Source organism: Cibotium barometz, chromosome 41, assembly GCF_041138505.1.
Source record: "Cibotium barometz isolate CiBa-2024 chromosome 41, ASM4113850v1, whole genome shotgun sequence".
Taxonomy (NCBI): Eukaryota; Viridiplantae; Streptophyta; class Polypodiopsida; order Cyatheales; family Cibotiaceae; genus Cibotium; species Cibotium barometz.
The window spans coordinates 33,246,125-33,268,749 of NC_141086.1; the positions used below are offsets into that span (position 1 = coordinate 33,246,125).

At 44.8% G+C, this 22,625-nt stretch overlaps 1 protein-coding gene across 1 annotated transcript in view; it reads left to right on the forward strand.

Annotated features, from left to right (window-relative positions):
- The first annotated feature begins 1,357 nt into the window (after nt 1–1,357).
- Nucleotides 1,358–22,625, forward strand: part of HOS15 (WD-40 repeat family protein) — a 68,031-nt gene continuing 46,763 nt past the window's right edge. Inside the window, exons 1-3 of the mRNA XM_086780222.1 lie at nt 1,358–1,666; nt 1,804–1,870; nt 1,987–2,115. Of these exons, the coding sequence (XP_086636348.1) occupies nt 2,055–2,115 (61 nt within the window). The 5' untranslated portion in view covers nt 1,358–1,666; nt 1,804–1,870; nt 1,987–2,054. The remainder of the gene's footprint in view (nt 1,667–1,803; nt 1,871–1,986; nt 2,116–22,625) is intronic.

The window sequence follows — 22,625 nt, forward strand, 5'->3', positions numbered from 1 at the left end:
CATATGTGGCGTCATCTAATGCAAATCTATATCGAGGGTGGATAATGCCTTGCAAGACTGGCATTTGTGATTTGTAATAAAGATGTCCGCCTTAATCCATTTGGACAAGGTTTATAACTCTTTTCGATAGTGCGACAACCACATTTTTAAATTTATACTTGTGTATGAGGGAGCTTTATGGAAAATAAGTTTACACATTAATGCTTGCAGTTATGGAACAATGTGCAACACCCATAGTCCATCCATCCACTTTTATAGGATAAATTGCAAGTTCAAAAAACAACATTATCCTTTTCTAAATTGAAGTCAGAGGTTTGGATGTTGGCACAAGTGTTTGTTCGTCGTCATCTCTCAGAGACGAGCATGAACAATAGGGGTGGTGACAATAGCCCAGTGTTAAGAGTGTTACTTCTCTCTACCCTTGTTGGTCATATATGCCCTCGTGTTGCATTCTATCGACATTAATCAGAGTTGGTGGTCTTCCTCAAGGCTGGGATAGGGCAGACATAGCCCAAGAGCTTCGAGAAGACTACATAATATTAGATACAGATGTACTTACAGCACAACTGAGCAAAGTAGTCCCCTTCGTGGACTTAGGAGACCCTATCTCTATTATAGTAAAGGGTACACAGGCAAAAGTCTCCTATATGGACAACAATGAGAAAATAGCAGTGATGAAGCAAACAAGGTCTCTCCAAGGGACAAAGGTATCGATAGCTGATGAACTCACCTCGCTATAACTCAAGAACAGATCGGCAGAGCTGAATAAAGTTAAAGAAGCAAGAAAGAATGGCAAATGGGCAATATACAGAGGAGGACAAGCAATCATTAAAGAATTCCGTACCCCACCCCCCTCAAGAGCAAATCCATCCATGGATGAAATATAGCTATTTTTATTTTGAACCGCAATTTCGAACTAGATGCAATAGAACCCATTGTAATTTAAACTCTTAAAAGTCTTAAGAGTTCATTTTGAGTTATTTTTTTTTTCAGTTTTATGCCTCTTTGGCATCGATACCCTGAGTGGAATGTAAATGGATGTACCTGATCGGTTGGATTTGGCCTCTCGTGGACGTTAATATAACTTTCTTTCTTCTTTCTTTCTTTCTCTCTCTCTACCACGCCAAATGTGACTTCGAATTGATTTCCCAAACCCCCACCCCTGCACATCATGAATGGCGTGATGAGCCAAAAAAAAAACCCTTTGCTGGCAGTTCAAAAAAAAAACATAACGAAAAATACGTCCCATCACGAGCACCGCCACAATCATCACTACTACCATCATCATCATCATCATCATAATCATCGTCATGATCATGCTGCATGCATGTGTATGTAAAGGCCGGAATATAAATTTTTTGGTCCTTTACCGACCGGTCCGACAAAACGAAAAGAAGGGTGTGTGCGCAACTATTTAAAACAAAAACAAAACTGGCTCATCTCCCTCTACCGGAAACCCTAGGTCTCCTGCAGAAATCCTAACTGTTCTTTTGTGCCTAATCTGCTCTGCAGTAAACCCTAACTCTCTTTAAACGTTACCTTTTCTGCGAAAACTGCTATCCACATCTCCTCCTACCGGAAACCTTAGTTCTCCTGCAGAAAACCGAATTCTTCTCCCTTCCAAAATACCCTAATCTGCTCTGCAGTATAACTGCAAAATTCAATGGTGAGTATCGAGTATTTTTTTCTTCTTCCATTTTTCTGCTCAAAAACACTCATCTCGGAAATCCTAGGTCTGGTCTCCTGCAGAATACTCTTCTTAAATACCTTAATCTGCTCCTGCAAACCCTAATTCTTTTGCAGGTCAAACTTTACCATTTCCGTGATAGCAAAAAGTATCGTGCAAACTGCAGAACCGCTTCCTTCAATGGTGAGTAACGATTTTGTAATTCTCTTTTCCTGCTTTTATGCTGCGTTTTTTTTTTCTGGTGTGAATTTTATTTGCAAATGGGTGCGTTTTAATTTCATTATATTTTATTTGGGCAGCTCGTTGCCAGATAGTAATCAAGATCCGGCGATAATTTGGCATCAGAGAAAGCACGGTTAGCATCCACATGGCCAGCCTTACTTCAACAGAACTCAACTTCCTTGTCTTCCGTTACTTGCAAGAGTCCGGTAAGTTGCAATTTATCTTTTCCTCAAAAGTTTGAATCATTATTTTAGTGCCATAAATTAATTCTCCTCAGTAAGTCACAAGGCTTTCTTATTCCTTGTTTAATGCCAGAAAAAAAGAATTTCTTGCCCTCCCCCTCCCTCCCTCTCTCCCTCCCTCCCTCCCTCCCTCTGGGTTATACATCAAGTACAAAACTGCTGTACATGCTTTTGAATACTTGGCACCAAATTTGTAAGACAATTGGGACTTAGTGAGATGTCTGGAGGCTCTCCAATAGGCAGGGGCTTGAAAGGAAAAGATCGCATGTTCACGAAGCCAAGGTTGTGGTCCAATGACGTCCTATCCGAGTCTTTTTGTTGTTTATAGATCCATTCTTCCCTTTGTTTGTCTCTACTTGCAACACTCTGAAATACTTGTGATTTCTTAGACATTGCCCCACTAGCCTCAACACCAAAAGATGGTGTCCGCATAGGACCACACACATCATTGTGCACAAGCTGTAATTTCCGGACAGCCCTTGTTGATCCATCTTTTGGGAATGCATTTCTGTGCATCTTACCCAATATGCACCCTTCGCATACATGTTTTGGTGACAGCTCTACATGAGGCATATCCTGTACCATTTTATGTCTTTGCAATAGCATCAAACTGCCATAATTCACATGCCCAAACTTGGCATGCCACAATTCTGCCTCATGCATGGCAGGTGTAAGAGTGGTAACCACATGAGCATCATGCTCTCTCCTGTCAAACCTTTCAAGCTGATATAACCCATGGTACAATGTGTTGGAAGTGACCAATGCATAGCCACTTTCACGGTCTTTCACTGTGCATCTGTTGTCCTTAAAGTTGATTGCATATCCTCTTTTAGCAAAAGAGGAGACGGACAATAAGTTTTTCTTAATCCCTGGCACATACAATACATTTGGAAGACATAAGTTTGTACCATCTGCTGTTGTGAGGATCACCTCACCAACACCCTAAATTGGATGAGAAGAATTGTTTGCACAAGTTATCTGCTTGCCTTCAGGGGCAGCCATAAGCTTCTTAAACAAATCCCTCCGTGAAGTAATGTGTTTAGAAGCACCACTGTCAGTACCATGTGTCGTGTCTTTCATTGACATTGAGAGACATATGCTCCAATGATGCATCATAACTGCCAGTAATGAAAGTCCACTCATCTTGCGCAAGATTTTTTGATGCATCATCTTTCCCTGCAGGTGATGAAGAAGAATCTAGAGCCATGCCGCTTTCCTTTTTCTTCTCCTTTGCAAGTCTCTTTCTGTCAAATCCCCACGGATCTTCCCTCGTGATCGATCTTGGTTCGAAACTCGAATCCTGCAAACAAACGAACAACAAACAACAAAGGGGGTGCAGGCCTGACTCACCTCCCAACCATGATAGCCGTGGGCAAGCCCACAATCTTGGCTGTCCCCACCGAGCCACGAGCTGAGCTAACTAGGATGACGTACCGACCAATCTCCTCCTCGTGATGTCCCATACCGCCACGAAGCTGCCCTCGCGGACCTCGAGATTGCTGCCGGCCTCGGCTGCATAAAGCAGGTGCACGTCTGCACTAGATCCAGGCTCCAAGACCATAGAGCTCTCACAAACTCGCGAGACTCTATATAATCCAATAACTAACCTTGGCCACCCTTTTATAGGCTCTTGGCCGGTCATCGGGCGTCCACACTTGGCCGCCCGCCCGTCCATACTTGGGTGCCCGCCCGTTAGTATATCCCTAACTCAGCTCGTCAATCAGCCTGCCTAGTTCCAAGCTTCCCCAAGCCTCGAAACTAGTCTTGCATGCGTATAGCACACGGTAGATACCCACTGTGCACATGACATACTCCCCTTCCTCTAAGAGCTCACTCCTGAGCTCACTAAAAAGCCAGGGTAATCTCTGTGAAGAGAAGTCAATGTCTCCCATGTAGCGTCCTCCTCAATACGATCCTTCCACTTGATCTTGTATTCCGTGATAAGTGTATGACGCAATCTTCGTTCACGAAAGCCAAGAATCTTTTCAGGTTCGTGCGGAACAAATGTCATGTCCTGGACATCTATAATTTCTTGAGGAGTAACTAACTGATCTGCTCCACCCAGTACTTCCTTAAGTCTACTGACATGAAATACAGGATGAACTTTCACATGAGAAGGCAAATCCAATTCATATGCAACTGAACCAATCCGTCGTGTAACACGAAATGGTCCACAGTATCTAGGGGATAATTTCGGAGATCTACCTGTCCGTAAAGTCTCGGAATCTTTCGGAACTCGCAAATACACCATCGTTCCTTCAGAGAACTCTCTAGGTGAACGATGTCTATTAGAATAAAACCTGTCTCGGTCTTGAGCACTTCTAATAGATTCCTTCGCAACTTGTAACATTTCCTGCATATCTTGCAAAAAATTACGTGCTGCATCATGCTGAAGTCCTGAAAATCCTACTGTAATAGGTGATCTTGGTTGAAAACCGTACATAAGCATGAAAGGACTAAACCCTGTACTCGTATGCTTAGTACTGTTATATGCAAATTCTAACATAGGAAGATAATCCTCCCATGAACTTTGTCTTTTGGATACATATGCTCGAAGCATATCCTCCAAAATCTGATTCACTCTTTCAGTCTGGCCATCAGATTGAGGATGATCGGAGGAACTCAAATTCAAAGTTGTTTCCAACTTCTCGAAAACAAGTTTCCAAAAGTCACTCGTAAACTTAGAGTCCCTATCACTGACTATGTCCTGCGGTAACCCGTACAGTCTAAACAATTGCTCGATAAACTGCCGAGCTAATTGCGTAGCTGTAATATTCTTCCGGGTCGGTAAAAATCTAGCCATTTTTGTCAAGCGATCTACCACAACCCAAATAGAATCGTGGCCTTGATGTGTTCTTGGCAATCCGGTAATAAAATCCATGGAAATACTTTCCCATTTATTACCTGGGATTTGCAAAGGATGCAACAACCCAGCCTGTCTAAAGCGTTCAGCTTTATTTGCCTGACAAATCTGACACTTGAGAACATAATCTTCTACATACCCTTTCATCTTCGGCCAATAAAAAGTGTGTTTCACTAATGATAGTGTCCTGTGTACCCCAGGGTGTCCAGCAGAAGGGGCGTCGTGACACTCCCTCAGAATCTTGGACCTAATGTCCGGGATCTGTGGTACACAAATTTTGTCATTACAGAATAGTAAACCATTCCGAATCATCCACTGACCTCATGCAGCCTGAATAGTAGACTGCGCAGTCACCGAGTCTTGGTCAATCAATGAGCTCCCGTCCTGGATCTTCTGCCAAAATGGACCAAAATAACTATCAGTTTTGCAAAGCCCTCTCAATGACTGAAATAAGTCAGTAGAAATCTCAGTGAACGACAAAGTATTCACCTCTCTAATCCGACTAAGCGCATCTGCAATATTATTCATGGACCCTTTCCGATAACGGATCTCAAAATCAAAATCTTGCATTAACTCTGCCCAACGAGCTTTCCTGCCTCTCAAATCATCCGCATCACACACATACTTGATTGACTGATGATCAGTCAATACCACAAACTTGGAGCCATATAAATAATGTCTCCAAACCTTGAGAGCATGAATCACAGCATAAAGCTCCTTCTCAAGGGTTGGCCAACGAGATTGAGTGTCGTCTAGCTTTTTACTTTCAAAAGCAACCGGTCTACCATCTTGAAATAAAGCAGCCCCGATAGCATAGTCACTGGCATCAGTTTCAAGAACATAAGGCCGACTAGGATCAGGCAATGCTAAGATAGGTGCTTCCTTGACTTTATCTTTCAAAAGTCTGAAGGCCATATCCAAATCGTTATTCCAAGTGATAGGCTGATTGGACTTACGTCCACGACCTTTCAATAAGTCGGTCATCGGTAGTGTGAGCTGAGAGTACTCCCGTACAGATTTCCTAAGAAAAACAACAAAACCGAGAAAAGAACGAAGTTGTTTCACTGTTCGTGGTATAGGCCAGTCCAAAACCTTCTGAACTCGGTCATAGTCAATGCTCAATCCATCTCTAGTGATCTTGTGTCCCAAGTAAATGATGTCGGTCATAAAGAACTCACATTTACTCAATTTAGCATATAGTCGATTCTGTCTTAAAAGAGATAAGACAATCGTGAGGCGTCTGACATGATCCTCAAGAGTACGACTATAAATCAAAATATCATCCAGGAACACCACCACAAATTTTCCCAAATGTTCACGAAAAAGATCGTTCATCATTTGCTGGAAAGTGGCTGGAGCATTGGTTAACCCAAAAGGTAATACGAGAAACTCGTAATGGCCATACCTAGTCCGAAAGGCGGTTCTTTCGACATGCCTTTCATGAATACGTATCTGGTGATAGCCAGTACGCAAATCTATCTTCGTGAAATATTTCGCTCCTGCTAACTGGTCAATTAGGTCATCTGATCTAGGGAGAGGATAACGATTCTTAATTGTCAGCTTGTTCAATCTTTTGTAATCTATACACATTCTCCAAGTATTGTCCTTCTTTCTCCTAAGCAACACAGGTGCACCCCAAGGTGATTTACTTGGACGGATCTGGCCCATCCTCAGATAATCTTCGAGTTGTTTAGCCAACTCATCTTCCTCAGCTTGGCTCATCCTATAAGGTGGAATACTCACAGGATGAGCACCAGGGATCAAGTCAATACGATGATCTACTGCCCGTTCAGGTGGTAAACCCGATGGCAATTCCTTAGGAAATACATCTTGAAACGAATCAAGTATCTTCTGTAATTCTTTGCTTTCAAACACACTTAATTCATTCACATCCATGGAAGGGATGAGAAAAGAAGAAAGTGGAATCAAGACACAATGGAAAGCGGTGTACAAAGAAGAATTCATTATATTTCCAAAATCAATTGTATTTACAAGAGGTCCCTGAGAGGGATGGATACAATCACCTAAAATACTATACTTGGTGTCCCTATGCTGAAAAGAAAAAATATGACTAGACCAATCTATCTGGACATCAAGAGTCTTAAACCACTCAATCCCTAATAATAAGTCTACATTTTCCAGATGCATAACATAGCATTCCAGAGTATCTTTGTAGTCCTGAATCTGGATTGGAAGCATCTCCACCTTGCGATCCCAAACTTGTCTGCCCGCAGGTAGACGTACCTCATAGGTATGGTCGCTGAGTGTGGTGTCAAGACTCAATTTCTGCACAAGTTTGTAGTTAACAAAGTTATGCGAACTGCCAGGGTCTAAAAGAATGTGAATTTTATGGCCATTCACTTCTCCATAAACTCGGAGAAGATCTTGCATGCCAAATACCTTAGAATTGAACAGACAATCAGAACAAGTACTAGGGCGAGAAAGTACAGTAATTGACGTACCTGTCAAAGACAACTGGTTAGCTGCCTTTGGCTTGGGTCCTGCGTTTGACTTGGTACCCTTTTGCTTCGGGCACTCATTACGCATGTGTCCTTTTTCTTCGCAGATAAAACAACGTCCTTCCTTCTTGAGCTTCAAAGCCCTAAGGAGTCGTTTCTTCTTCGCTGGTGTCGAACTGGAATTCTTCGAAGGTTGGTCCGAAGACTTGCCTTCATTCGTGTTAGCCATAGGTGCGGAGAACTTTCTTTTATGCTTGTTCCCCTGCTCGGTAACGGGTTTCGACTTGGAAGAGATCATCGTATCATCATAGATACGAGCTGAATGAATGGCCTCGTCCAAAGTTTTACATTTGTTATTTTTAACCTGTAATCGGTACGAGTCTGGTAAACCAGCTACGAAAAATCCCAAAAGGGTAGTGGGATCCATCTTTGTAGCTTTCATCTGCAAGTCACGAAACTTCTGGAGGTAGACCTCATAAGTGAGGTGCTGCGAGGTCATGGTCAAAGCTGAAAACCGGGCAACAACATCATAATCATCCTCTTTCTTGAGGAATTCTTTCTTGAAAATGTCTTCAAACTATGCCCAAGTCGTTGGCTTAGGGTTCAGTTCCTTCCACCAAAGCAAAGCTTTGCCGGACAGGAAACCTGCTGCTAACTGTATCTTCTTTCCATCATCATATGGATGAAACTGAAAGTGAACTTGCCACTTGTGTAGCCAAGTGTCCACGATCTCCTTGGTTCGCTGCTTTTGCTCGCCCCCGAACGGTGCCGGAGTAATATTGGGGCCTAAAGCTGAAGCCAAGGTATCCATTCCCGAGAAAGTAGAGAGGGTAGTGGTCAATAGAGCGATGGAGTTCTGCAAAGCCTGCATCTGGGCTGCGATTTGTGCCTGACGTTCCGACGAAGAAGCTTCGAGAGCTACTTTGAACTCTTGGAAATCTGATTTTGACACAAACTCGTCAAAAAGATCGGCGTCAGTGCCTTCCGTAACCGGCAAGCCTTCGCGTTCCACGAGGGGCTCCAACTCTGATTCTTGGGTCGACATCGTGAAGAGGGTACGTGGAGAGAAAATTTGGTCTTTGCACAACAAAAGTGCGAACGAGCTTGAGAGCTTGAGAGCTTGAAAACTTGAGAACTTGAGAACTCGAGAACTCGAGAACTCGAGGGATGTGTGGAAAGAAGCCCACGTGAGGGGGTTTATAAAGGTTTCCCAAAAGCCAAAAAAACTCGAAAAGCTAGGCTCAGCTTTTGCTTTAGCTTTTGTTTTTTTTTTCCGTGAATAAATATATATATATATATATATTTTTTAATATATATATATATGGATATATATATTCTCTAGTCTTAAAAAAATTAAAACCTTGGAAACCTTAAAGAGGGGAAGACTTTTAAACCCTTTTTTTTAAAATTTAAACTCCCCTAAAAAAAACAAAAAACGAAAGCATTAAAAAAAAGTATGCTTTCCTTGCGTCGTTTTTTTTTTCCTCAACCTCCTGGATTAGCCTTAGCCGGTGCTTGCTGCTGACGTGGTGTGCTGGCCATCGCTGCTAACGTGACTGCTGCCGCCGGGTGCTTCATAGCAGGTTTACGCTTGCGCCAACCCACACATGTACCCGCCTGCGCATCCTGGTGCGTTCCGGCCAGAGCTTGTGCGCACACGTAAGCTGAGCCTACGCCTGGCCACAGGGCCATGTGGCCTGGGCGCTCACCGTGCCTGGCCTGTGCGCCGGTCTTGCGTGGCCTGGGCGCTGGCTTGGGCTGGCTACGCAGGCCTGGCCGCATGCCTAGCAGGCCTGGCCGCCTGTAGCTGTGAGTAGCCCCCACGCCTACGACACACACGCAACACACCTGGCCAGTACAGCAGTTCTCAGCCAGCAGACACAGCAACTCGACTCTCTCTCTCTCGCTCTTTCTCTCATGCGCCAAAAAGCAACGAAAAGCATCATGCTTTTTTTCTTTTTTTTTTTTCTGTTTTCTCTTCCTGCAAGATATGCGACTGCACACAAGGCCTCTTCTTTGAAAAAGAAATCAACCCTATTCAACCTACCATCTCCCATCAACATGGGGTTCTTTGATGAAGGAAAAACACATACAAAATCTGAAAACTACAGTATGCACAGAAAAACAGCAAGTTTTTTTAACACATACCGTACTTCGACCTCTTCTTCTCTACCTACCGACTTGCTCGTTCACGAGGTATGCTCTGATACCACTGTCAAATCCCCACGGATCTTCCCTCGTGATCGATCTTGGTTCGAAACTCGAATCCTGCAAACAAACGAACAACAAACAACAAAGGGGGTGCAGGCCTGACTCACCTCCCAACCATGACAGCCGTGGGCAAGCCCACAATCTTGGCTGTCCCCACCGAGCCACGAGCTGAGCTAACTAGGATGACATACCGACCAATCTCCTCCTCGTGACGTCCCATACAGCCACGAAGCTGCCCTCGCGGGCCTCGAGATTGCTGCCGTCCTCGGCTGCATAAAGCAGGTGCACGTCTGCACTAGATCCAGGCTCCAAGACCATAGAGCTCTCACAAACTCGCGAGATTCTCTATAATCCAATAACTAACCTTGGCCACCCTTTTATAGGCTCTTGGCCGGTCATCGGGCGTCCACACTTGGCCGCCCGCCCGTCCATACTTGGGTGCCCGCCCGTTAGTATATCCCTAACTCAGCTCGTCAATCAGCCTGCCTAGTTCCAAGCTTCCCCAAGCCTCGAAACTAGTCTTGCATGCGTATAGCACACGGTAGATACCCACTGTGCACATGACACTTTCTGCACTCATTCAAGTAATGACCTGGCTTCTTGCAGTAGTGACATTTGCCCTTTGCCCTTTTTCCTGGGCTTGCTTGCATCATTTTTAGCCTTTTGTGAAGGCTAGCCTGAATCAGCTTTTGGTTGAAAACTATGTTTGGCTTTTCCCTTGCCCTTGTCTTGGGCAGCAAAAGTCCCATCAGTGCTACGCATGTTGGAAGATTTGTTCTTCTGATTCTGCTCCTCCTGTAGTAACAAACCAACCAACTCTTCAAACAAGATTGGTTCCGGGTTTCCCCTCATAGATAGAGTGAGCGATGTGTGGAAGTTCAAGTAGGTTTTTGGCAAAGATGATGGTGTCTTGGAAATCAACTCCTTTTCGGAAATGATCTCATCAATATTGAGCAGCTACTCGCGAAGATCCTGGATCTTCGTAAGATGATCAACCATACAATCATCTTCATTCATGTCCAAGTTCTCAAGCTCTTTCTTGCCTCATTCTTTGCTTGATACATGGTTTCAAGTACATCCCAAGCTCGTCGTGAGGTCTTGCAAGACCGAATATGCGGTATGATTGATCGCTTTACCGACAAAGCAATCAAAGCCATTGCTTGCACATCGCGAGTATCCCATCTCTTTTGCTGCTGTGAGGGAGGAGTGGATACTACAGCTTCTTGAGCACCATGGCTAGGCGTGTTAGGTGCTATGTCAACAAGGCGTACATCTTTACCTGACACATAACACCATAATCCTTTGGCCACAAGTAGATTTCAAACCATGAAACTCCATAGGGAGTAGTTAGGGCCATCCAATTTGTCCTCTTGGGACAAAACCCCAAATATATCGGTGGTATTTCTAGCCATGTGCTGAAATCTTTTGCAAGAGAGATAAACACGTGCAACTAAATATGTTGTAAAAAGCACCTGCAGGCAAAATCCCAAACACACCGGAGTGCAATGCAGGGCAACCACAAAGTCCTGTGCAAATGTTTTGTCCCAAATATAAGGCTGCAGATATGCAATGCTGAAAATCCCCAAATTTTTGAGCACCAATGGGTTGATTTATGTGTCAATTGCACATAATGTACTAAAAGCTGAAAAAATCTGTGTACCAATGAGCTTTAATTCTGCAATTAAGCATTGATTTTTAAAAAGCCCCAAAATTCTTTGTGTCCTGCAACTGCAATTGTGCAATTAAGCACAAATTTTGAAAAATCCCCAAATTTTCTTTGTGTCTTGCAACTTAATGCTGCCCTGCCCTACTGCCTGCACCTTATGTTTGCAATAAAGCAAGCTACGCTCAAAAGCCCCTTGAAGGGAACCCAAAAAAAAAATCAGTTACCTAATTAGATAGAACCCTGATTTTGCAAAGATGCAGGTTGTAGATGGGCAGGGTTGTCCGAGAGCTGGAACCAACGCGGTGGTGTCGATTCTCTGAATCTCCAATGAGTTGCAGGTGGTAGGCGGGAGCTGTTGCTGGCATTTGTGCAGCCGGGGCAGGACTGTACCTTGGAGCTGACGGCGTTGACCGTGCAGGACCCGGTAGGTTTAGGCAACGGGAGTTGTAGACAAAACGGGACTGACGGTAGGAGTTGGGCTCTGATGACGGGAGCACAGAAGGTAGGCGATGGGCAGGAGCCGGAGCGTGCGAAGGCAGGCGACATGTGACAGAGATCTGGACGGCGGTCGGAAGCGACGGCGAAATCGCCAGACGAAAGCTTGGCCCCAACTTTTGCCAGATAGTGGGTTGTGCCACGCAAGCCATAAGTGTGGTGGAGCTCAGCCAAGTGCCGCCCACTGTGATGCGAGCTCAGCCTGTGGGCTGGGTGGTGGTGGAGCCCTCTCCACTAGCTCCGCCCACTTTGGAGGTTGAAACGAGCGGCGGAAGGGCGGAGCACGGGTAGAAATTTGCACTGACGGAAAATCGCAGACACCGACGCACGGACGGCTGCTGGGAACTCCACGAGCAGACGGCTGCAACCAAGCTCTAACACCACTGTTGGACCAGGGTTGCACAGAGATGAGGCGCACAGAGAAGTATACAGCAGCAAGCTCTCACAAGAGAGTGAGAGAGAGATGGTGATTGATGCTCAAAGAAAGATAGGATACAAAATGTGTGGAGCAAAGAGGGTTGACTCCACAATATCAAAAGACCATACATGTGGTGTCCTTTCACACCTAATATCCAAGGGGAAAACCAAAAGGGAGAAAAGTGGCCTTGGTTAGCCCATGTTCACATGTGGCACTACTCATATCATATGTGGCATAACTCATAGCATATATGCCAATACATAGGTTCCTCGGATTTCTTTCTTAAACATATTTTATTTCCAAGAATGGAAACATACGAGGGGAGTATAATATGTACTTGGACCTTTGTGTTTCCAAGAGTGGAAACGTCTAAGGAGGGGAAGTACGTTATGTGCTTGGAGCTAATCCTCAAATTAGTTGGCCTAATCCAACAAGGTTAGGGGACCCTGGGATTAGGAGATTACAGTTAAATATAGAGGGCAAAGAATTAGAATTAATAAAGCTAGGCTATTGGCTATGTATAGCAAGCTAGCTATTTATAATTGATGCCTTGGGTTATTATTGTGTAGTCAATCGTGCGGTGCACTTCTGATGGGTCTGTGCTTGGACCAGAATTTCTACTCTGGTTGTGGACATGGCAGATCGCAGAGAGTCTTGCTGCCGAGGGCCCTTGTGGACAAGTATTGGTGGTATGGGACGCAAGTGCTGATTCGCCTGGATCTGTGGAGTGGAACCTTAGTCCATGACTCGAGGGTGGATCAAAGTATTGATCCTGTGGTTGGGTGGTGAGCTTGCTTGCACCCCTTTTATTGGTTTTCTCTGATCTTGTTTGGATTGTGTTAAGGAGATCTTGGCCTGGGAGGCTTCTTACACTTGAGCATTTTCACTCGCATGTAGATGACCATTGCTCTCACACAAAACCCGTGGCAAAATCCTCCCACTCAGTTTCTTCCTTCGAGCCTTGCACTTCATCTCCTAGGACATGCATGGGATAGGGGACGCTTGCAACCACAACCAAGAGAGGAGTTACAAGGAGCTCTGGTGAGTGGCAAGATTGCTGCACTTTTTATTTATAAGCATCATCTCACCACACGCCGCACAAAGCAATGCAGGAAGATCCTTCCACGGTACCACACCTTACAAGCCCCCTTTGGAGCCACAACAGAATTTGCATATTTGTGAACGGTAGGCTTCTCCTTATGGTGACAAACTTCCACGTCATTGTTTTGGGAAGGGTGGGTGATTGTTGTAATTGGGGAGAGCCCAACCGCCTTCTCAACATTTATGCCCCTTGCAAGACTGAGTAGCGAACATGCTAATGGATTCCAATGAAGCACGGGCTCCCTAGGGAGGTAGCATGGACTCCCATATCTTGGGGAGAGAGTGAAGCTTGGGAGACGCTGCTCTAGCCTCTTCTCCATCACGGCCCACAACGCCTAGCATCTCCCGTGATTCCGCCACACGCCACACAGTAAATCTGACCACCAAAGCACCAATCCCAATCTTGCTATGCTCAACCGGTTCTATCTCATTGAGTAGGCATGTGGTCGTGGATGCTCTGTCAGCATCCTTGTAGGCACCACTCATCTCGAAAATCCATGGCAGCAAGACCGTCAGCCAGACGCCCTAATTGTCACCCTAAGGTGAGGCACTCGTTGCCTCACCTGGATGAGGCAATTAGGGCGTTTGGTCCATCATTGTTGCAGCAGTGGAACCGGGGGAGGGAAACAGGGAGACTCGTAGATCTTCCCACTTGTAGACTCTTCTTCCCTCCCCCGGTTTCACCGCTGCAATGATGGACAGAGCCATTGAGAAGATCAACTTTTACCTCCAGCCACCAGTAGACCCTGGATAGCCTTTGGATCGCGGCACAAATGGAGGTCTTATAAAGTGCCTGAGCGGAGCCTACATTACGATTTACAGCCTAGCCTTGTTGTAGCACCTCCGGAAGCAGACTCTGGATAGCCTTTGGATAGCAGCACATGTGTAGGTTTCCTGTACTTCCTAGGTTTCCTGTACTTCCTTCAAGGCCCTCGAGTCCCAATGGATGGAGTACCACTCAAGGAGTCTTTTTGGACCCAAGCTGGGGACAGTGAACTGGACTTCTTTACTACCACCAACCATCACCACCGACGTGATAGGGTTCACAACCTTGGTGGAGTCAGACCATCCACGTGTCCTAGCCATCACCTCTGAGTTCTATTGATCGCTTCTCACAGCCGATCTGAATTCTCCCCAAAGAGAAGGGACTTGACAGCTACGTCTGGCAGCACACCAAGGCCATCCTCCCTATTCTTTCTTGGTGTGATATACTTGTGCTATGTGCAAGAGTTATTTGAGAGGAGAGAAGACGAACGCAAGCACACACAACAGTACACCTAAACCTACTGTATATTTATGTATTTGAAAAGGTTACGATTGATTGTTCCCAAGTGCAAAATGGTGCTGCCCTAACTCAGCCATTGTTGCTGTTAGAAACAAGTACTCAACCCAGCACGTGCTGCTGCAGACCATGATCAGCCCTCCAACTCCCTATGAATTGCTTTGTTTGATGATGGACTCCACAATCATCCAAGATGTACTCATACAGACCTGATCAGCGATTCGTCAACCTAACCACCCTAGGGTTAACCTCGGTTACATAACATTGCAGAAAATGTTTCAACAGTGCTCCTATTGAATAAGTCTTTCCCTTCTCTTTTAAATTCTTCAAGCAATCTTTGCTGATGTGATCTGCAAAATCACAATGAGAACATTGCTATGCTGACCTCCTGGACGTAACTTTTTGTAAGGGAAGTTGAGGGAGCAGTCCAGCCTGACTAGAACTGTCCTTATCACCTTTGGGCTTTGCTTCACCTCCTTTGGAAATATTTAGCATTCGTTTTGGTTCCAATTCTTGCAACCCTCCACCCATGTTCCAGGATCCAGAGCAGTTGTCACATGATACATCTTTGGGCTTTGTTTCACCTCCTTTAAAAATCTTTAACACTTGTTTTGGTTCCAATTGTTGCAATCCTCCTACCCATGTTCCAGAGTCTAGAGCAGTCATCACATGCACAACCTCTGAGAGAAGCTCGAGAACTAGTCATACATGCAATGGTGGCCTTAAACCACCCATGGACCTGCTCACATACAATCTAAAGCTTACCGCCTTCTGAGACTAATAATACTCATGGCTGCCTTGCTAAGTTTCTGAAAATTTAACACAACTTCCCCTAGTTGTTTCGTGTAACATGCGGAAGCTTTGCGGAAGATCGGTAACTTCAATGCTCATAAATCAGCACACTTGTCGTGACGAAAATAACGCACAAAACTGAATGTAGATGCGCAGAAAAATAGAGAGAGAGAGAGAGAGAGAGGGAGAAGAGGACACAGTATTGGGTCCCGAATACCTTTTGTAGGGCCTCCACCACGGATGGTGTATTTGCTTTTATTAGAATGATGCAAATCTGAAAATAAAAGACTGAACCTGAACCTTCTTGGCTGAGGAGAATCCTCTGCACTTGACCTTCAATCCTTCACCCTTTGCGTTAGCTTCTCCTTGGCTGTCCTGGCCCTTGAGTTAGCTTCAGCACCTTGATGAAATATGCGATGGATGGAACTGAATACCCCTTACTGATGCTGGTCGGCTGGTCATTCCAGAGGGAGACTCACAGTGTGGACTGGCATTGTTTCATGTGCAAGACAATGCACACGTGACCTTGGACGCATGTGCAGGACACACTTGACCTCGGACGACTAGAGTGGAACCCTGGCTGACTCGTCTCGCATTGGGCTTACATGGGACCAGTTTTCCACCCCAGGTCCTGCACCTTCTCTACAGATATGTCTACGTGGCATCCAAGTGTGGGATGCACGTGACATTTCGTGAAGTGGCTTCCTTGGAAATGGGCATGCCCAATTGTCAATTCTATTGAAGCCTTCTCTTAAAGGCATGCCCAATTGTCAATTCTATTGAAGCCTTCGCTTAAAGGCACATGCAATTCTTTATCCTGCCTTCACAAGATGCAACCAGTCATGTTTTATGTCCCACAATATGACCATTGCCCTTTAATTGCAAAATTGAAATGTAAACATTTCGAGTTGATTGAATAAGAATGTGCTGGCTTTGAAATGTGGATACGTTGACTAATTTTCCCCGTTGGGCCCTTTCTACACCTGGAGCCGGGGATGTCTGTCCAGTCCCAGGTATAGGTATGAAGGAGTACTTTGTAACCTTTATCGATGACTACTCCAAATTTGCTTGGGTGTATCCCTTGAAGGCTAAATCTGATGTATTCGCATGTTTTCAGCATTTTGTGGCACAAGCTGAAAATCAAACAGGTTTCAAAGTGCAGACTCTAATCATGTCCAATGCTTTCAAAGCATTTATGGCATAAAGGGGCATAAAGCATCAATGCACGATGCCATATTCTCCTCAGCAAAATGGTGTTGTTGAGAGAAAGAATAGGTCTTCGATAGAAATGGCTAGATGCAATGTCTCACGGATTTTGGACAGCAAAGATGTTGTATTTGTGATTTCAGACCAACCATTGGCTAAATTTTTTGGATAGCCATCTTTAGGCCCACTTAACATGTTTGAAGGGCTTCTCCTGTTGGGAATTGATGGCACAATAGATCAACCATCAACTTTGCCTAATGGACAGCATTTAGGTGCCCAAAATCAGTCCATGAATGAGCTCATTACACCTCAAAATGTGGAGGAAGCAGTGGAGGCAAGAGCGGACAGCAACAGAAGAGGCTAGAGTTGTCTCTTTGGCTGCTTCATACTTTACAGGAAAGCAAACTTTCAGCTCCACTTGGTAGCAGGACTCGAGCTGGTTTATGTAATGCAAGAGAACACGCAGATGTTGCTTGCATGAGTACACTTTGTGATGTAGATGAGCCAGATTCATTTCAAGAGGCTTATGAGGATGAGCATTGGATGCAAGCCATGCAAAATGAGATGGATTCTATCCATAAAAACAGCACTTGGGATTTGGTAGATTTGCCTGCTGTTGGCAAGAAGCCCATTGGCACAAAGTGGGTTTACAAGTTAAAAAGAAAGTTTGATGGTACCATTGACAGGTACAAGGCTAGGCTAGTGGCCAGAGGATATGCCCAGCAAAAAGGCATTGATTATGATGAGACTTTCGCACCTACTTCTTGTATGGCCACAATTAGATGTGTTGTTGCATTGGCTGCCCATCATTTATGGAAAGTGCATCAGTTGGACATAAAATGAGCTTTTCTTGATGGGGATTTGCAGGAGGAAGTGTATGTAAATCAGTCCATTGGTTTTGTGATGCATGGTCATGAAAACAAAGTATGCTGCTTTGAAAAGCACTTTATGGTCTCAAACAAGCTCCTCAAGCTTGGTATGAGAAGATACTTACTTATTTGACCACCCAAGGATTTCGCAATAGTCCAACTTAGAGCACCCTCTATGTGAAAGAGGATCATGGTACTTTGATTATACTCATTCTTTATGTGGATGACATGTTGCTAACTGGGAATGACATGGATAAAATTTCAGCATTCAAAGCTGAATTGCAAACGTCATTTGAGATGACAGATTTGGGATTGTGGGATTGTTGCATTATTATTTGGGCATGCAATTTGTGTAGACTGATGTGGGGATTGATGTACACCAATCAAAGTACATTCAAAAGCTGTTGCACAAATTTGGCTTCTAAGATTGTAAGCCCTTCTCTACTCCGATGGAGCCAGGGTTGAAATTGAGTATGTATGATGTTGGAGAGCCTTTTGATATGAGTGTTTACAGCCAAGTAATGGGCTGCCTCATATACTTATGTATAGCCAAGTAATGGGCTGCCTCATATACTTATGCAACACATGTCCGGATATTCAGTTTGGGGTTTCCTAGTGTAGCAAATTTATGTGCAGCCCAGGTACAAAGCATTGGCAAGTATTGAAGCGAATCTTCCGCTATCTTTAGGGCTCCTTGGATCTTGCGTTGGTATATCCCGAGGAGGGGGGGGCAACTTGCAGTTACATGCTTATAGTGATTCCGATTGGGTTGGTGACTATGATACACGGTAATCCACCTGTGGAAATTGTTTCTTTTTGGGGCATTCATGCATATCATGGCTGAGCAAAAAGTAGCCCACTGTTGTCACATCTACTTGTGAGGCCGAGTACAGGGCAGTCTTTACAGCCACAGTAGATTGTGTATGGTTGAGGAGATTGATGACTGATCTTCGTGAGTGTCAGTAGACACCCACCACCATACTCACAGACAATCAAAGTGCTATAGCCGTGGCACGAAACCCAGTGTTTCATGCACGTACTAAGCATGTAGAGATTCATTATCACTATGTCATGGAGAGGATTCATGTAGGGGAGATCTCATTATTTTATTGCTCTACACATGACAATGTTGCATATTTGTTCACGAGGGCATCGCCTCCAGAGAAGTTTGAAGCTTTCCGCAAAGCTTTAGGCCTACTCTCCTACAGAGAGTGATGTGCTTAGACCTTGTACAGGTTCACATTGCCACTATAGGGGAGATTTATTGGCATATATGCTATGAGCATAGTTGCAAAAAAATACATTTTTTTGGAAAAATAAAAAACGTGTATGTCTCAAAACGTTCCAATTATTGGGACACGTTTTTTTAATGGTAGTTTTTTTATTAAAAAATATTAAAAAAATAAAAAAAATATTTTTTAAATTTTTTGGGCTGCTTTAAAAAAAAAAACAAGAATGCTCCATGTTGAATGGTCATTGGTAAATCAATATTAAAGTTGGTATTGCCGCCACCAGACCCATGGGGGCTTGGGGCCATGTGAATGTATTATCATTATGATTTAATGAATTATGATAGCCGTAGGCTTCAAATTGTTCACTCTTGAGTTTTTATGCACAAGTTTAACTTTCATACATGAAATCTGTTGTTCCTAGGGTTAAAAACTATATATACAGGCTATAATTATAGCTGAAAAAAGAGGGCATGAGTACCTAGTGGCAGCCTATAGGAAGCAGTTGGCAGCTGTCATGTGCACAGTGTGTATCTACCGTGTGCTACACGCACGCAAGACTAGTTTCGAGGCTTGGGGAAGCTTGGAGCTAGGCAGGCTGATTGACGAGCTGAGTTAGGGATAAACTAACGGGCGGGCACCCAAGTATGGACGGGCGGGCGCCCAAGTGTGGACGCCCGATGACCGGCCAAGAGCCTATAAAAGGGTGGCCAAGGTTAGTTATTAGGATATAGAGAATCTCGCGAGTTTGTGAGAGCTCTATGGTCTTGGAGCCTGGATCTAGTGCAGACGTGCACTTGCTTTACGCAGCCGAGGCCGGCAGCAATCTCGAGGCCTGCGAGGACAGCTTCGTGGCGGTATGGGACGTCGCGAGGAGGAGATTGGTCGGTACGTCAACCTAGTTAGCTCAGCTCGTGGCTCGGTGGGGAGAGCCAAGAGCGTGGGCTCGCCCATGGCTGTCATGGTTGGGAGGTGAGTCAGGCCTGCACCCCCTTGTTGTTTGTTTGTTCGTTTGTTTGCAGGTTTCGAGTCTCGAACCAAGAACGATCACGAGGAGATCCGTGGGGATTTGACAGCAGCCAGCAGGAGACTCAGTCAACATGCAGCCAAGTGTTAGGAAGTCCCAAGGAGGTGCATAGGTCCATTAGAAGATTGTAGTAGGTTAGCAGATCGAGTGGTTTGCAACATTCGAATCTAGAGGAAAGCAATCCTTGAGAGTATGTACTTAGAACCAGTACATCATTAAGCTCTTAGCTCAGTTCCAAAGGCCTAGCAACAGGTATGATCAGTTCTGGCAGGTGACTTGCCTCTTTTTTGAGGGAAAGGAATAGCAAGCATGGGGACCGTAGTGGAACAATTGCTCAGCCTTATGGTTGGCCGACTGGGCTGCCCAAGCCTCCTAAGCTGATTGATAGGCTGGCCGCCTTGCTGTCAAGGCTCCCATAGGGCTGGCTGACCGCATGCCCTAGCCTTCTTGGCTAGTGGGCAAAGGCCATGGGCCTCTTGGCCCCTCGGCTGGCTTGCAAGGGGTAACCCCTTGACAAGCAAGAACGATTAGTCCTTTTTTGCGGTAGCCTAAAGGGTTGCCCCTTGTTCTAAATGCTTCCTACAGATGTTTGGTACCTGGTTTCAAACCAAACACTTAGAACACCTGACATTGGTCCTCCGTTTTTCTCCCCCGAGGTGGGTGCCTTGGGAGTAGGTTGCTTTTTACTGCTCCATGAAATGGCTCTAGACCCAAGTGAAAAAACACAACTAGTGGTCGAACGTCGAGTATCTGGATCTCCAGCCCAATCTGAATTAGACCATCCAAGAAGAGTGCATCCTTGGCCATAGAAGATGCCAAAGTCCAGAGTTCCACGCAAGTACCGAAGAACTCTGAGAGCACACCGTCAATGTTGCTGATGGGGTTTGGATGAGAAAGAACTCAATAAGCTGACTGCGAAACACACGTCCAATCGGGAGTAGGTCAACCAAACCAAACAACCGACGAGAACCCGATAATGTCCCTAATCAATCCCTGAAGAAGCATCCAGAAGAGAAAGCTTCTCACTAGTATCCATAGGAGAAGATACTGGTTTCCATCCAATGATTTGAAGAATCTCTTGTCTGTACTTCTGTTGAGGGAAGAAAATGCCCTTCGGGGTCTGCCAAATCTCAAAGCCAAGAAAATAATGCAGAAGGCCAAGATCCGTCATCTCAAACTCTATCTCCAAAGCATCCATGACTGAACTGTCACATGCACTCTGCACTCAGTGCATGGTGACAAGATGGCTCATCATCAGCAGTGCAACATTTGTAGAACCCAGTAGGATGATATTTGTCGTATGCCGTGACCCCATTGTATCTCCTAAGTCCAGGATAAGTTAGGCACGAGCTACGTAGGTCATTCCTCAGCCTTAGCGGGTCGGCCAGTCAGTCAGTCAAGTCCCTTAACCCACTTGGAGAGAATCATTCATGCATATAGAGTCGGTAGAAGCCTTAGGGTTTGCATCAGAAAGCACTCTGCATTTTGCATAACATGCATTCATATGCTTGTGCATCATTTAGAACATCTCAGAAGCCTTAGGGAATTTACTAGGATTTATCTGGCATTTTTTTCATATTTTATGGTATTTATTTAGCATTTAATGTCATTTATAAATATAAGCTTTATTAAATAAATGACCAGCCAACTTGACCAGCCCCTAGTTAGTATAAATAGGCTTGCATAGGGCTTAGTTCTTCATTCAGTCTTCAGAAGCCAGGCGCCCTTCATCCTCAGCCTTAGGAGCATCCACGCCTGCAGTCCTAGACTAATCCAACCTTCTTGGAGCTTCTGCGTTTGCTTCTCGAGCTTGGAGATCTTGCGTTTTTGCTTCCATCAGCCATAGCAGTTCAACGCAGCAGTCCAGTAGTCTGTACAGCAGCTCAGCAGTACCTGCAGATCATAGGCGCCTGCATTCAGCACCTTTTCAGGCCCCAATTCAGCAAGCATCTTTGCGTTTTATGCATAGCTAGCAGGTGTTCAGTTCAGTCCAGCCGTGCGTTTACAGTTCTACAGCAGTTCTACTTGCGTTGTCAGTCCAGCATCAGTTCTACAACAGTATTTTGCCTTCTGTGCATCATCCATGCATGCAACAGGTGAAGGCAACACATCATTCATAAGCATTTACAGCATTTACAGTCATTTGGTGAAGGTAACATATCATTCATAAGCATTTACAGCATAGTTACATAGCTTAGAACAGTCCACCGCAGTCCTTTCTCAGTCTCAGGTGTGCAGCCCTTCCTCATGCCCTTGGGAAGAGTGCATAGGCTTGAGATCAATTCATCGAGGTGTTTCTACAGCCGTGTACAGTTCAGCCAGGCTTCCGATCCTCCGAGATCTTGCGTTTGGCTTATCTACAGTCCACAGTCATTCTGTCTAAAGTAATAAAGCAAATACTATCTCGTTAACAGGATAGGGGGCCCTTCAGTGGGTAATTCGGGACCCAATTTGGTGTGCGGTTCTCATATATCTCTCTCTCATCTCTTTAAAGTTTGAAGTATTAAAATGGATTGCTAAACTCACGAAATTCAGGATACATAAGACTGTGTGAGCATTTGTGTGACAGGATCTTCCAATACAAAGACTTCCGTTGCATATTACATACGGATCCTCATAGAATAAGAACCTGTAAAGATGAGGTCATCAACATAAACCACAATGATAACTATCAACCCCCTCTCAAGGAGGATATAAACGTTCGAATATGCATGAAAACGGTGCAGGCCGAGCTTATGAAAGAACTCCTGAATCCGCTGGTACCAAGTCCGCAAAGCCTGCTTCAGACCATATAAAACTTTCTTTAGCCGGTACACCTGATCCTGTTTGCTTGGAACAACAAATCCTGGCAGCTGA